Here is a 15,763-nt window from a genome sequence, read left to right on the forward strand (position 1 = left end):
ATCTTATTTCCGCCCGGACAGCATTTCATAAACACCTTGTGTGTTTGTGTTCTGTCGGTCGCATGAAATAGCTACTGGACGTGAGCGGAGTTAAGGCGGTGTTCATTAATTTAGCCAAAAACCAAATAAGTGGTGGACGCATCTCTCCGCAACCATGTCCCGGGGGTCAATTGAGATCCCCTTGCGGGACACAGATGAGGTAAAGCTCCCAGAAACCGAGTGTGCGCCATGTTCCGAGCTAGTGTTGCTAACAGTAGCTGCTACGTAAACGCCAACTTTTCATTATCTGTTCACGTTAAACTTCATAACATTCCAGTGATTTGAACGTATTAAGATTGGTTTCGCAGTCTTAACACACTGCACGCAGTCGCTACTATTAACTATTTGCTGGGGGATATGTCAAACAGGTTCTCAAGACTGGTAGCGTTTTTGAATGAGGCGGTCAAATGGCCGGTGTTTACTATATCTTTTTTTAAATTAACGTCTAACTCAACGTCATATTTTAAATGCCACTCCATTAGCGATCTGACCTTTCTCATGTTATTCTGCTTTTAAAACATGAGACTGGCAGAAATGTCAGGGATCTTGACATTTTAATTCATTTGTCGTCATTGCGTTTTCCAGATTTGGAAATCTGAGTCAGTATACTCAAAAGTTTGCTTGCTTAAAGAGAACATCTGACTGCTAACACTCAGAGTGAAACAAAAATAAACAATTATACTTTCTACTGGTGAAGCATCATAACTAATTTATCCTTATTTTCCAGGTTATTGAGCTCGACTTCGATCAACTGCCTGAAGGAGATGAGGTCATCAGTATCCTGAAGCAGGAACACACTCAGCTGCACATCTGGATAGCCTTGGCTGTAAGTGCTGTCATGCAATTGATATTTGATTGAATAAAATGGACGTTTTTGACAACAACAGTGATTCATATACTTACTTTTGACCTTGCATTTGATTAAAAAATGGCTCAGGTGAGACACATATGACTCTTGTTATTAACGAAAGTGTTGCTTCTGGTGTCTTTCCTCCACAGTTGGAGTATTACAAGCAAGGAAAAACCGAAGATTTTGTCAAGCTCTTAGAGGCAGCTCGCATTGATGGGAACCTGGACTACCGAGATCACGAGAAAGATCAGATGACTTGCCTGGATACCTTAGCGGCATATTATGTCCAGCAAGCACGTAAAGAGAAAAACAAAGATGCCAAGAAAGAACTCATCACGCAGGCGACACTGCTCTACACCATGGCGGACAAAATCATCATGTATGATCAGGTACGGAACCTAGCGACTTATTTGCTTGTATGGAAACAGTTGTGGTCTCTTTTGTAAAATGCTATTTTTGCTCTCATGCAGAACCACTTGCTGGGCAGAGCCTGTTTTTGTCTGCTTGAAGGCGATAAAATGGACCAGGCAGACGCTCAGTTTCACTTTGTCCTCAATCAGTCGACCAATAATATACCGGCTTTACTTGGTGCGTAGAATATGAAGTGCGATCCGTATCACCTTTTGATTTGAATTTTAATAACACCGCTTATTGGTTTCCAGGTAAGGCTTGCATCTCCTTCAATAAAAAGGATTACAGAGGAGCACTGGCGTATTACAAAAAGGCTCTGCGCACAAACCCTGGCTGTCCAGGTCAGTGTTTTATTTACCAGATTTACCAACAAACATTAAATAACCGAAGCATAATGAATACCATGGTTTTGTGAACTCTTTTCGCATAAGTTAAAAGTTTCCTCTCCAACATTTTGCTAAAAAGTTGCTGCCCAATGATTTAAATCTAAGACATCTGGCTTGTTTTTGTTATAGTAACACTCTTGCATGATAATGATTTATGTTCGGTTTTTACAAAGCATTTTTACATTTCATTTATGGAGATGGTGTTAATTGATAGGTTTCTCTTTTGTATAGCTGAGGTACGGCTCGGGATGGGTCACTGTTTCGTCAAACTCAATAAGCTTGAAAAGGCCCGACTGGCCTTCGGTCGGGCTCTGGAACTCAATTCCAAGTGTGTCGGCGCTCTTGTGGGTTTGGCGGTTTTGGAGCTCAACAATAAAGAAGCCGATTCCATCAAGAATGGAGTTCAGCTTTTATCACGAGCCTACACTATTGATCCAAGCAACCCCATGGTGCTCAACCATCTGGCCAACCACTTCTTCTTCAAAAAGGTATTCAAATATTCTGTAGTATTGTTTTTCATTATGTTGGCAATTTTCTCATAATGGCTTTTTATTCTACCTATATCAGGACTACAGTAAGGTGCAACATTTGGCCCTCCATGCTTTCCATAACACTGAGGTTGAGGCCATGCAGGCTGAGAGTTGCTACCAGTTGGCCCGCTCCTTCCATGTGCAGGTAAGTGTTAGCCCAGACTACTGCATAATTTGGCCTCTGGTGACTCTTGGAGGTCTTTTTCTTTTTTGTAGAAAAGCATTTTTTGTAAATGCTCCTTATACACGTGTGAGACCTGTCTCTTCACCAGCTTCTTGCCTCTTCTTTCATCAGGAAGACTACGACCAGGCCTTTCAGTATTACTACCAAGCAACTCAGTTTGCTTCATCCACCTTTGTGTTGCCCTTTTTTGGCCTCGGCCAGATGTACGTTTATCGTAGAGACAAGGAGAACGCTGCCCAGTGCTTTGAAAAAGTCCTGAAAGCCTACCCTAACAACTATGAAACCATGAAAATCCTGGGATCACTCTATGCGACATCCGATGATCAAGAGAAGAGGGACATCGCCAAGGTAGTTTTGAAGTCAAGCTTGTTTTATTTCCATCGCCGGTGTTGTCAGTGTCCCCTATTAATGATTGGTTTCGCTGTTCAGGGCCATTTGAAAAAGGTTACAGAACAATACCCGGATGATGTGGAAGCTTGGATCGAGTTAGCTCAGATCCTGGAGCAGACTGACATCCAGGGAGCTCTGTCAGCCTATGGTACAGCCACCCGAATTCTGCAGGAGAAGGTGCAGGCTGATGTTCCACCTGAGATCCTCAACAATTTGGGAGCTCTTCACTTCCGTCTCGGCAACCTGGGCGAGGCAAAGGTAGAGACTGCGACACACATTTATGCCATTTTTGCTTAATCATCTGGTCATTCATTGTCGTTCCCCCGGACAGAAATACTTTCTTGCATCTCTGGAACGTGCCAAAGCAGAGGGCGAGCATGATGAACATTACTACAATGCCATTTCTGTAACCACCTCCTACAATCTGGCTCGTCTCTACGAAGCCATGTGTGAGTTCCACGAGGCTGAGAAACTCTACAAGAACATTCTGAGAGAACATCCCAACTATGTGGACTGTAAGTGTGTTCAGCATTCATCACGCCGGGAGAACAGAGCTCTCTAAACACGTGTCATCCATTAGGCTATTTGCGCCTCGGTGCCATGGCTCGTGACAAAGGGAACTTCTACGAGGCGTCAGACTGGTTCAAAGAAGCCCTTCAGATCAATCAGGTAATATGTCTGACATACATGTAAGCCGCCCGTCTTTTCACACTTTTTCTCTGTCCATTAAGTTTATGACTGTCTTGTGTCTTGTAAGGTAAGCTAAGGTAGATTTATTGTCTGCTGTATTCTGCCCTATATATAGCATATAGAGAATTGAAATGTCATTGCTCGGCGGTCCGTGCGGTGACGTATACAACATTGAACTATGTATAAAATGCAACATAAATAGCAAAACATCAACAACAAAAACACAAGTGTTGAGTTAACAATGGGAGTGCAAACAGTGCCACTAGGAGTTTGTTCCCCTGCACTAAAATATTCCTTTTGTGTCAGAAGAAAACCAACTTTAACAATTAGAGACAGATGAAGCAGAAATAGCTAAATGTATCTTCTGATGAGATCCAGTTTCCCCCTCAATATTCTATTCATAGCCAGCATGCTTTACTTATTACGGTAAGTACTGGGGAACTGTTTTTGTTGAGAGAATGAGAACTCATGAGGTGCTGTGATGGGACAGACTTTTTTTCACTCTTTTCATCACTTTACTTGTTGCTTGTGTTGTTAGTAACCAGTGTTTGGGCTTTTCAAGTGTGGTTGCTGCTGTTTCTTTGTCTTCGTCGGCTGCTGTTGTGACTGAACAACACATTGCTGTTCATCAAGATTGTTGTGAGAACTGGGAGGTGGCTTGGACCAAAGAGATCCTGGCTATTGCCATTAGCCATGTTTACACTTTACTGTCTAATAACTCAGAACAAAGACCAGTACGTTTCTACTTGTATCATATACTGTACTCCTTCTGACGTTCCCTGACCGTGTCTAGGATCATCCCGACGCGTGGTCCCTCATAGGAAACCTTCACTTGGCGAAGCAGGAGTGGGGTCCTGGACAGAAGAAGTTTGAGCGTATCCTGAAGCAGCCGTCCACTCAGAATGACACGTACTCCATGCTGGCTCTGGGTAACGTCTGGCTGCAGACGCTGCATCAGCCCACCAGAGACCGAGAGAAGGTGCGTGGATTGTGGCCTGGGATGGTGCTGGCCTGTTCGCTGGTCGATCAGAAGTCAAATGTTTTTGTCTGTGCAGGAAAAGAGACATCAGGATCGAGCCTTGGCCATTTACAAACAAGTTCTCCGAAATGATTCCAAGAACCTTTACGCCGCCAACGGGATCGGTGAGTTCGGTGTCTGCTCTCAGTCAACTGAAGCCGCAGTGGTGAAGAGGCTGTTGTGCGCGCAGGTGCCGTCCTTGCCCACAAGGGCTACTTCAGAGAAGCTCGGGACGTGTTCGCCCAGGTGAGAGAGGCCACTGCTGACATCAGCGACGTGTGGCTGAACCTGGCTCACATCTACGTGGAGCAGAAGCAGTACATCAGCGCTGTGCAGATGGTAGGAGCCCAGCTTTGGATCTCACTCCCTTCTCTGAACTAATGAGTAGACGCTTCTCGTTTGAAGTACGAAAATTGCCTGAAGAAGTTCTACAAACACCAAAACACAGAGGTGCTGCTGTACCTGGCCAGAGCGCTCTTCAAGTGCGGGAAACTGCAGGAGTGCAAGCAGATGCTCCTCAAGGTCCGTTTTGGTGAAGATGTTTAGAATGAAATCCCAAATAGTCTGAGTTGACTTTGTCTTTGCTTTGAACAAGGCGCGTCACGTGGCGCCCAGTGACACGGTGCTGATGTTCAACGTGGCGCTGGTGCTTCAGCGACTGGCCACTCTGGTGCTGAAGGACGAGAAGAGCAACTTGAAGGCTGTGCTCAGTGCCGTCAAAGAGCTGGAACTGGCTCACAGGTAAAACCGAGGGCTCATGTTGACTGGAAGAGTTCAGTGTATTAGGAAGTACTTGAAGTACTCCGTCTTCCAAATCCTGTAACTTATGTCCCTCTTCTACGACTTCAGATATTTCAGCTACCTCAGCAAAGCTGGGGACAAGATGCGCTTTGATCTGGCGCTAGCAGCTTCTGAAGCCAGGTCAGTGAAACTGAACCCCGTTTTGTGGCCGTCAAACCGGTTTAGCTTTGGGTGGTGGACATTTAATATTTGAACATGAATTGTCTTGTTGATAATAATAATAATAATGTTCTTCAGATGAATTTGTGAACTGCCAATGTTGCTTGTTATCTATTATTATGTTTATTTATTTTTATTTTTATATTATTATTATTATTTTTTTAATCAAAATGTTTTTATTGTAATACAAAAGGTCAGTGTACATTACAAGTTGAGGTAAATGGGGGAAAAAAAACACAAAACAACAACGACAGCAACAACAAACAGCATTAAAAAATGCCAGTAGCCTTAAAACTATGCATGATCACCACAATATGGAGATTTTGTAGATGTTGTCAAGTCAGTTCAGGCTTTGTCATAGAAATATTGCGTAGAATATTGACCACATAATAATAATAATATCATGTATAATAAATGTAAAAAATAAAAAACAATGAAGGAAAAAGAAAAAAAAAAAGAAAAATCATGAGATATTCAAAGGGATTTCAAAGAGATAATCCATTGGATCCACTGACATTTGCAACAAAGCTGATTCTGGTTCCATTAATATTTAACATGTGTCATGCTTCTATACTCCCATTGGCTGCTCTTAAACAGAAGACGACAGATGAGCAGTTTAAAAAGTCAAACGTAGAAACAAAGCCAAAATTAAAAAGTACTTTTTCCCAGGGTCAAGTTTGAACCTTGGCCTTCGAGGCCTCCTCTCATATTTGGATATTGCTATTCTCAATCTCCTTCCATGGTTGTGACTGGCAGGCAGTGCTCTGACCTCCTGAGTCAGGCTCAGTACCACGTGGCGAGAGCCCGGAAGCAGGATGAAGAGGAGAAAGAACTCCGAGCCAAACAAGAACAAGAGCGAGACTTGCTGAGGCAGCAGTTGATGAAAGAGCAGGTGACACTTTCAGAGATGAAGTGGCTGCTGGTTTGCCTGGTGGTCCGCTTTCCTCATTCCGATTTCACCAAACTCTGCAGGAGGAAAAGCGAAGCAAGGAGGAAGAGGAACAGAAGAAACTTCTGGAGCAGAGAGCGCTGTTCCTGGAGAAAACCAAGAACCTGCTCAACTTTGCAGAGGAAAAAGAAATTGCCAGAGAAAAGAAGAAGGGAGGTGGTGGTGGTGGTGGCGGCGGCGGAGGACGTGTAAGTCGTGTGACAGGGGTTTCGTCTTGACATCACCTGAGGCACAAATGGATGACTTTTTTTTTTTTGTTTCACTCCAAGCGTAAGAAAGGTGCCGACATGGATGAGTTTGTCAATGACGACTCGGATGAAGAGCTGCCTGTGAAGAAGAAGAAGAAGAGGAAGGGCGGCAGTGGGAGTGAGCCGGAGGAAGAGAGCGAGAGGAAGCAGCGCAAGAAGAAGAAGAGGTGAGTCTCAAGAGGAGTTCAGAAGTCAAGCAGCTGATGCTGGGAGAGAGTTGAGTCCGGTGTGTGGACAGGGTTGCTAGAGAAGGTGGCGACGACAGCGATGAAGAGGAGGGAGGTTCACGACCCAAGAAGCAACGCAAACCCAAGGAACGGAAGAGGATCGAGAAGGTTGGTCTTCCTAGCTTTTGTTTGGCAGAAACTTTAGTTGAAGTGTGTTTGGTGTGAGGACTTGTCTTATGTGTTCATCGTGCCCAGCCTCAGCCTGAGCGCATGCCGCCCTCGCTCAAAGGAAAGATCAAGTCCAAGGCCATCATCTCGTCCTCGGAGGACTCTTCTGATGAGGACGGCTTGAGAATCGCAGAAGACCGGTACGGCCCCGAGACGTGAGGCTTTGCTGCTTTGACTTGAAGAGCTAACTTGAACGTCTCCACATCAGGAACCAGCGGGACAGCGGGTCGGGATCCGACGACGACGAAGGTGGACACACCAAGCGCATCGCATCGGACAGCGAGTCCGAGGGCGGTCGGAACCGCTCTGGCAGCGAGGCGGGCAGTCCCCGCCGCTCCGCAGCGTCGGATGAGTCGGGCAGCGACCGGCCAGTGAAGAAGAGAAGGATCCAACAGCAGTCCGAGTCTGAGCAGTCGGACAATGAGAGCAAGAAGAGTCGGTCGGGTTCCGAAGACCAGTCAGCGCCTGAGTCGCCAGCTCCGGCTTCCGATGCTGGATCGGGATCACCAAGGCGATCGGATAATGGATCGGAACCAGAGGGCTCGAACAACGACGACAGCGACTAAACTCTCAGATCACAGAAGAACTGTTTTGTTTGTCCCACAGTGCAGATTTTGTAGAGAAAACAGAGCAGGTCAGACTTGTGCTCCATGTCAGTGTGAAGAACAAGTTACCTGGGGATCATCTCTATCCCTTCAGAGCACGCTGTGCTCTATGTCTGATCAAAAGTGGCTTCAATAAAAATCATGAGAAGTGCTGGACTCCTCATTGGAAAAAATATGGATTTCATATATTCTGAATTGTATAACTGACTTTTTTTCCTCAGCTACTAGTTTATTTGCAAGGTGGAGGTGGGACTGCACCAAGGCTCAGCTCTGGGCCCCTTCGTCTTTGTGATGGTGATGGACAGGTTGACAGATGAGGTTAGACAAAGAAGCCCCTTGGACGATGATGTTTGCAGATGATATTGTGATCTGAGGTGACAGCAGGGAGCAAGTGGAAGATAAGCTAGAGAGGTGAATGGAGGTTTGCCTTAGAACGGAGAGGAATGAAGGTTAGCCCCAGTAAGACAGAATACTTGTGTGTGGATGAGAGAGACCCAAGTGGACAGGTGAAGTTACAGGATGTAGAGATCAAGAAGGTGGAGGATTTTAAGTACTGAGGCTCAACTGTCCAGGGCGATGGAGAGTGTGAGAAAGAGGTGAAGAAGCGGGTGCAGGCAGGATGGAATCATTGGAGAAAAGTGTCAGGTGTGATGTGTGACAAAAGGGTGTCGGCAAGGATGAAAGGGAAAGTGTCCAAAAGGGTGGTGAGGCCAGCAATGTTGTATGGTTTGGAAGCAGTGGCACTGAGGAAAAGACAGGAGGCAGAGCTGGAGGTAGCAGAGATGAAGATGCTGAGCTTCTCTCTGGGAGTGAGCAGGATGGATAGGATCAGGAAGCAGTAGATCAGAGGGACAGCACGTGTGCTCAGGTGTTTAGGAGACAAAGTCAGAGAGGCTAGATGGAGATGGTTTGGACATGTACAGAGGAGAGAGAGACAGTACATTGGTAGGAAGATGTTGAGGTTGGAACTGCCAGGCAGAAGGTGGAGGGTAAGCTTTTTTCATATGTTCTTTGTATGTCTAATACATTCAGCTTTCTCATCCAAGCTATAATAATTTAATTGGCTTTCAGCTAAATTGTTGCACATGACTAAATTAACTTGCTTTTTTCAACTTGATCAACAGGAGAGCAGAACAATCTGAGAACATTGTGACGAAAAATTGAGGAAACAGGACACGTCACAAAGTCAATCCTCAACTGTTGTTACGGTAACCCCATTAGTCCAACAGTGCCAGCTCAACACCCTGTCAAATGACTTTGACTCGGTCACCATAGGCCTAAAATCTCACAGATGCAATTTGAAAGATGCATTTGAACCCTTTAACTGTTGAAGCACGTCACCAGTACATGAACATTCTGAAACCCCTGAATTGATGGGGTTAGCGTTACAGCTTTAGAAATGTTCTCAGAGCTGGAAGCAGTCAAACTATAGCATTTTCTGTGGGTTGAACTCATGATGGCTGGTTCAAATTCAACATCAGAAATGCGCAAGTAAATGAAAGAAGCAAATTGTTGAAACTCAAAAGCCGCTGCATCACATGATCCTCATTTTTTGTGCTGCATTCAACTGCTTACAGCAGGAATGAGTGTTCTGGATCCTCTAGTGGTTAAAGAGGATGGTGGTCAGGCTTGATCTTACAGAACATTGGCTCCAGGTCACAAAGTCCTGTGTTTCATCCAGTACTTCGCAATGACTCCAACTCGAGATAAATATTTGTACGCCGCTTCAAATCAGGGATTGTGACATATTACAAAAACAACAGATCTGTAAAGCAGCCTCGAGTACCAAAACAAGTCCTTCACGAACCAACATGTGGTCGCAGGGAGAATGGAAGTAGCATAAATAAGATTCTGAAACCAAAATGCATTAAATGAATGATATTTTATTAAAGTTTTTGATCTGCTGCTACTCACACACATACACACTTTGAAAACTTGACATAACAGCAACACATAAAGAAAGTAATGTTACCAAACCATACATTCTGTGTAAATTCTTGAAGATAAAAAATACCATTTTAAAATACCTGACAAATTCAGCAAACCGACAAAAGTGAGGACATGAAACTTTGGCTGTCTCGACTTGATAAAAACCAGACATTCAAGTATAGTCAGAGATACATTAGAGGTATATCCATTTGAATTGATAAATTAAAGGCCACAGAGATTCATTCCACACCAAAAAAAAAAAAAAAAAAAAAAATTCCATACTCCAAAAATACTCACGTTACAGTTTAAAAAGAGGGAAACATTGTGCACATAAAACGGAGAAAATCCCAGATGAGGGGAAAAAAGAAAAAAAAAAAGGAAGTCAGTTACCGGTTTCCCACCAATATGATCTGGTGCAATCTGGCGCACCTTTAAAAACTGTCACCAAGTGATAGAGTTAAAATTGCACAACTGCACACAAGATTGTTTTCTCAAAAAAAATATTGCAACGAGTGATTCCGCAAAGTGCATCAAAAACTGATTAACATTTAGATAAAAAGTTTTTGCATTAAACTTAAAGGATTTCTGTTGTAAACCGTTAGTTTATGGCAGCACGTGACCTCATTCAGATGTAGGAGCAGGTCTGGTGCGATTCCTCGCCCGACAAAAAAAAAAAAAAATTAAAACCTTGGACTGTTACATTTAGCAGATCTGATGGGGGATGACATAAATACAGTAAGTCTGACGTGAAAAAGCATCTTAGTGGAATCGACTGTAACAGTGGTGGAGAAACACAGAAACTACAAAAGGTTTAAAAATAGAATCGCTTCTTGTATCAATGTGGTTCTGGGCCAAGCTGGCCTCAGTAATCCTCCTCCTCCGACTCTTCCTCCTCGGCCGTCTCCAGCCAGGTCAGCCACTGGTTCACCTGCACAGAGCAAGCAGACCGCGAGCCTTAGTCAGGGTTACCATAGTATTCCAACTGCAGGTTTCATGTTTAGTGTGAAGCACGGCAGCTTCCATGCTGGGTGATGGTCAAGAAGACAAACCTGAAATAATGCTTTTCCTTTGCCTGGATACTCTTGAGTGACGTCTTCCTTCCAGGACAAGAAGGCTTCCTCCTCGATGATTTCCATGTCGTAGAAGTTGACAAAGTAGCGCAGCAGCATTCCTGGAAGATGAGGAGCAAGTTAGTTTTGGAGGTCGGGGGGAAAAAAAACCCAGAGTCAGCATGCCTACCTTTGGGGAACTGCTTGGAGTTGCAGTGGACCTGCAGCGCGTACAGCGCCTCCACCTGCAGGTCGATGTGGTCGTGGAGGAACTTCTGCATCACAGGCTTGAACGACAGCAGCAGCTGGTTCTCATCCTCCTGCTGCTCCTTGGTGGGGCCAGCAAACTGCTCCTCATCGTTGTCGGGGTTAATCTCATAGGCAATGAACTGCAGGAAACTGAGAGCAGAAGCTGCTTACTGAGGCGCTCTGACTCCGAGCGACGATAGACTGGTGTGAGCCGGTTGCTACCTGGTTGTCAGGATATTGACAAATCCTTTGTCAGTGTGGAGCTTTGGGGAGATGTTATCTTTGATCCACTTGTAGATGGATTGGGGAGAGGGATCCACTTTGATTTGCTTCAGGAGCTCCTTCTCCAGTTTCATCAGCGGAAACAAGAAGGATAGACCTTTCCCCTCCAGAATTTCGAGCATCTTGTCTTTGTTTTGATCCATTTCTACACAAAAACGAGAGCTGCATGAGCCACTCCTTTGATCCAGACACACCACACGGGGTGCGCAGAGTTGGAACCTACCAGGGAGCATCTTCAGCATGTTGACTTTGCTCTGCTGGAAGATGTCGGTCAGCCATTCGCGGTCCTTCAGCTTGGCCATCTGCTGCAGGCAGAGCAAGAACAGGGGGAAGTGGGTTCCGTTCTCCAGCTGGTGGGCCAAATCCGCAATGCTGATCAGGTCGGCGACGGCTGCCCGCGCGGCAAACTGCGCCAGGTACGATTTGACCAGCGGGATTTCTTCTTCGATCTTCGGGCACTGGTCGAGAACGCTGAGAAACGCCTGTCCAAAACAAAAGGCCAGTCATTACAAAGAAGCACTTGAAGAAGAGGCGGCACTTCCTCCGGCGCACCGAACCGACCTGCAGAACGTTCTCGCTGCTGACCAGGGAGTCCCGGGAAAGTTCATAGATCAGGGAGGACACTTGCTCCTTGTCGCTGTCCGATCGATCGAGGGAATACACCACCATCTTGCTCAACATCTCAGACAAGAAATGTTTGGGGGCCCTCATCTCCTTCACGGCAGCTACTGCGTCGTTGACATTCCCACTGGTCAAGTAGTCAGAAACCAGTTTCTCCTGAAGACACGTGAATGATTAACCCTTGCCGGAAGCAGACATAACAGGCAGATGTGTGAACTTACAGTCACTTTGAGCAACTCTTCCTTGGTAGGAGGCGCCTTCTTGTTAGACTTCGCAGGTTTTTCCTGAATCGGAGGAGGGTTGGTTTTGAGACCGAGCTGTGGTGCCTTCAAATGGTAAAGCAAAAGTCAAGCCTGTGTCTCACAGCTGCGTTCTCCTTCAACAAGAGCAGGCTGCTCACCTGGCCCAGCGGCGACGACATCATGGACATCTGTGGCGCCAGCTTGGGCATCTGCTTCTTATTCAAGAGGAAGGACTGCGCTGGTCTCAGACTTATCTGCAAAGAATAACAGACCTCTATATTTTAGATTCCATAAAAAAAACAAAACACGTATTTGTTATTTGACATTACCTCATCAGCATTGAGCTTTCCTTTCTTGGAGAAGCGAGGAGCCATATCTTTTGCCTGCATCTGGACCGAGATGTTCTGTTTATGGTTGAACACTGGTGAACCCTGTCCCTTTAAAAGCACAATGGAAAAATGAACCATTACAAGTTGGCCGGCAACATTTTAGCAAGAAAGCTTTTTGAGAACACGCACCTGACTTGGCTTGATAAAGGGTTTGCTTCCTGTGTCGAACTGAGGCTGGTGCGAGCCATTGCCGTTTCCCATGTGGCCGTTGAACATTGGGTTGGTGCGGTGACGACCCATGGTTGGAGAGTAGTGATCCTGGATGACTCCCGGTCCAGTACCAATGCCAATTCCTGCAAATAAATGATTTATAAAAAAAATGTGTAAAGGTGGTCCAAAAATGTAAAAAAAGGTGAGGGGGAAAAAAAATACCTGGCATTTGACCAAACATATCAGCCAAGCCGCCGATAGTTTCCTTCTCAAACTTCATCCTAGATGGCAGGAAGGAGTTCTCCATGAAGAAGTCATTCCTCATTCCATTAGTTGGAGGTGGAATAAAAACACCTATATCCTGGTAGAAAAGACAAAAATGAAAATGAAGTCAACCTTAGACATGACTGTAACTATTCAGGATGCCAACTTCATTGACAGTAACTGAGCTAATCTTAAAACAATGCTTTGAACAAATGGACAGCAAGTTTAAAAATAAAAAACATGCAACAGAAAGCACGAGGTAAAAAGACGTGAATGAATCCATGAAAAAATGTTGCAAACCTTCACAGCGTCCTGGCGCACTTGACTGATGGTCTTCGGCCCGTTGTCCACGTACGCTTTGCGAGGAGCCCAGTTGTCCTCCCGCAGCTCCACAGTGTTCTGCAGCAGGAAGCGGATTCTTGCTGGCAGCTCCTTGTTGGTGGTCAAGGCTTTCATGCGGCCAAAGTACTGATCCATTAGAGACTAGTGGATGCAAAAACGGATCATTTAGAAAAGCACATCATTTCCGGGGTCTACATTTTCACCCAACTCACCTTTGCCTTGTCATGGTCCAGTTTAGGGCCCACGGTTTTCATTATTTGACAAAGGCATTCAAGGTCTTCACCCATATCCTTGAGCTGGACCTTCTTCTTTTTCTCCAAGAGCTGGAAACAAAACGAGGAACAATGAATCAATACACTGCATCAAACCCCATCAAAACCAAGTGTACATGAAAACTTACTGTTTTGATGCACCTATGAAGGATAGACTCATGAATGAGGTGAAGTTTGCCAAGTTCCCCAATGAATTTGATGTTGCCCAACATCTTGATCTTTGCAACGGCACGTTGTTCCTCCTCCTCAGGTGTGAGTGGGGTGTCGTGTTTGTCAAAGACTAGCGGAGGAGGGGGAATGTTAATACGACACCTCAATACAAAATTCCGGGCACACAAAATCACATTCACCAACCTTCAACATTTTTGGCACGGTTCTCAAACTCATCTTGAAGCTTAGAGATCAGCAGTCTTCTGAAAGTCTGCATGGGAACAAGTTGTTAGGACCAAAAAAGACAAGGTCGACAAGGAAAGCGGTCGTTTCTTACGGTGTTTTGCTTCTGTGACTTTTGATTTTCACCAGACTCTTCAAAGTTCGGAGCATCCTCTGACAAGCGTAGACATAGTTGAGCATACAACTGGCTGTACTTGGGCTCTTCAAGGGCTTTGTCAACAATCTAAGGAGGAGGAAAACATTGGGTCAAACAATGATATTATCAATGTGACATTTAGAGGAAATAAAGTGAGCTCACCAGTAAGATTGTTCCTTTTAAGACGATTTTTGAATCGACACCCACATTGAGGAGCTCCAGGCAAAGTTTGTCAAATTTCTCAGGGGTCAGCTTGTTGAGAATGCTAGAGAATTTAGAGAATTATACTTTAATGATCGCAGGAAGGATGGGAAATGACCAGAGCCATAACAAAGACTGGGTAACACGTGACCTACCCTCTCACTTTTCGGAAGATTGCATCATGTTGTCCTTTCTCAGAGTTCGCATCTCGTCTAGTGCGTCGAGAAGGTTCCCATCTCTGAACGCTAGAACCTGGGGTCTTCCCCAGGGACTCGCTGAAAAGAAAAAAAAATTTATGGAAGACAATACGGAGCTCAGCTTCATCTTCACTGCATAATATATTCTTTAATTAATGTGGTCATGTGACAGTTTCCTTCCACCTGCTGATGAACTTATTGATTAGAACTGAAAAATATGGCCATAAACCCATACTAGGGCTTCTTATGCCAATTTGGATTCCAGCATTTAAAGGCCTCGGCTCCATGAAAAGGCATTTGATGGGTCATTCTTTTTTCTTCAAATTTTCAAAATGAAAATGAATGAAATGTAAATGCCCTGAAAGATGATTTGGCGGAAGAAAAAAAACAAAAACAAAACAAAAAAAAAAAAATCACCTGTTGCAGACAGTCTTGGGATAGTGCTGAGCAGCACCCCCGCCTTCTCCCCCTACACTGAGATACAAAAAAAGGATTGGATTGATGCTTACCCCGAGATAAGTATTGAGTGCTACGTTTGTTCGTGTGTAGGGGGGAGGGATCTATGAAATAAGACTAGGTACTTATTGAATACCTGAAACGAGAAGGACCCCCTGGTGCAACGACACTCTCCACTTTGGCGGCTTGGCAAAGAATATTAGGAAAGAATAATGTTCCGGGAAGTGTGACGGGGAGGAAGCGACCTGGAAGAAAAGACATGCGTCACTGAGTTGTTGACAATTTCAGCAAAATCAAAACAGCGTTGTAAAACACAAGGGCCGTCCATTCGTAGCGTTCTTATCACCTAAATGGAGGCTTAAAAGCACATGAGGGGTGCACGTGTCTGTACAGAGCATTATAGAGCGTTCAATTTTTACAACAAAGACGGTGACACGGACTCACAGTTCACCACGAAGGTCCGAGAGCCAAGTGTACTCGATCTGATCGCACCATATACGATCTAAATCCAGGTGACCCAAATAGGGATCCACTGGCGCTCGGAGGGTTTCGACATGAGACCTGGACGGCATGTGCCTCGGCCGAGATTTGATTAAAAAAAACATGCTTAATCGAAAGGACGACAGTAAAGTTAAGACGACTTAAACGAATATAAAATAGACTGAAAAAAACAAGGCAGATTTTCGCGATACCGTAAAAACGTTTGTCGTTATAACGATTCCTACGAAACTGTACCACGAATCGAGTCTCGTATTTTCTCGTTACATCGATTTATCGAATTAACGTAAGACTTCACCTCGTTTTTTGTATGTTATAAGCGACGACACAAACAAAGAGGCAAATTTCTATCAGCTGGTTTTACGAGGCCTTTGTTAGAAAACCGGAAGTCCAGGCACGACGACAACCGGCAACCTGACCTACTAAGAAAACAACCGT

General features: G+C 44.8%; 2 protein-coding genes across 3 annotated transcripts; one reads left to right on the forward strand and one right to left on the reverse strand.

The window, feature by feature from the left end:
• The first annotated feature begins 8 nt into the window (after nt 1–8).
• ctr9 (CTR9 homolog, Paf1/RNA polymerase II complex component) lies at nt 9–8,366 on the forward strand. Its single transcript, XM_053865539.1, has 23 exons — nt 9–199; nt 767–865; nt 1,039–1,278; nt 1,360–1,477; nt 1,552–1,641; nt 1,918–2,174; nt 2,254–2,361; nt 2,512–2,748; nt 2,830–3,048; nt 3,122–3,305; nt 3,371–3,459; nt 4,274–4,459; nt 4,536–4,623; nt 4,689–4,837; nt 4,904–5,020; nt 5,094–5,239; nt 5,348–5,419; nt 6,215–6,350; nt 6,431–6,595; nt 6,677–6,822; nt 6,894–6,990; nt 7,078–7,190; nt 7,259–8,366. The coding sequence occupies exons 1-23, from the start codon at nt 155–157 to the stop codon at nt 7,614–7,616; spliced, it is 3,459 nt and encodes a 1,152-aa protein (XP_053721514.1). The 5' UTR covers nt 9–154; the 3' UTR covers nt 7,617–8,366.
• Nucleotides 8,367–9,518: 1,152 nt separating this feature from the next.
• Nucleotides 9,519–15,069, reverse strand: eif4g2a (eukaryotic translation initiation factor 4, gamma 2a). Of its 2 annotated transcripts, XM_053866348.1 has the most exons (20): nt 14,964–15,069; nt 14,789–14,845; nt 14,330–14,449; nt 14,136–14,238; nt 13,932–14,060; nt 13,799–13,865; nt 13,573–13,724; nt 13,385–13,495; nt 13,131–13,313; nt 12,789–12,927; nt 12,546–12,709; nt 12,357–12,464; nt 12,186–12,281; nt 12,007–12,111; nt 11,726–11,941; nt 11,388–11,646; nt 11,105–11,309; nt 10,824–11,032; nt 10,634–10,755; nt 9,519–10,512 (listed from the first exon to the last, which is right to left on the reverse strand). In XM_053866348.1, exons 7-20 carry the CDS (start codon nt 13,654–13,656, stop codon nt 10,447–10,449), a joined length of 2,067 nt encoding a protein of 688 aa, XP_053722323.1. In that variant the 5' UTR covers nt 13,657–13,724; nt 13,799–13,865; nt 13,932–14,060; nt 14,136–14,238; nt 14,330–14,449; nt 14,789–14,845; nt 14,964–15,069; the 3' UTR covers nt 9,519–10,446. The 2 variants fall into 2 exon arrangements, with proteins under 2 accessions (XP_053722323.1, XP_053722324.1); XM_053866349.1 differs by lacking the exon at nt 14,789–14,845 and having other exon boundaries at nt 14,964–15,068.
• Nucleotides 15,070–15,763: the final 694 nt, after the last annotated feature.

This window comes from Synchiropus splendidus, chromosome 5 (assembly GCF_027744825.2).
Source record: "Synchiropus splendidus isolate RoL2022-P1 chromosome 5, RoL_Sspl_1.0, whole genome shotgun sequence".
Classification (NCBI taxonomy): Eukaryota; Metazoa; Chordata; class Actinopteri; order Syngnathiformes; family Callionymidae; genus Synchiropus; species Synchiropus splendidus.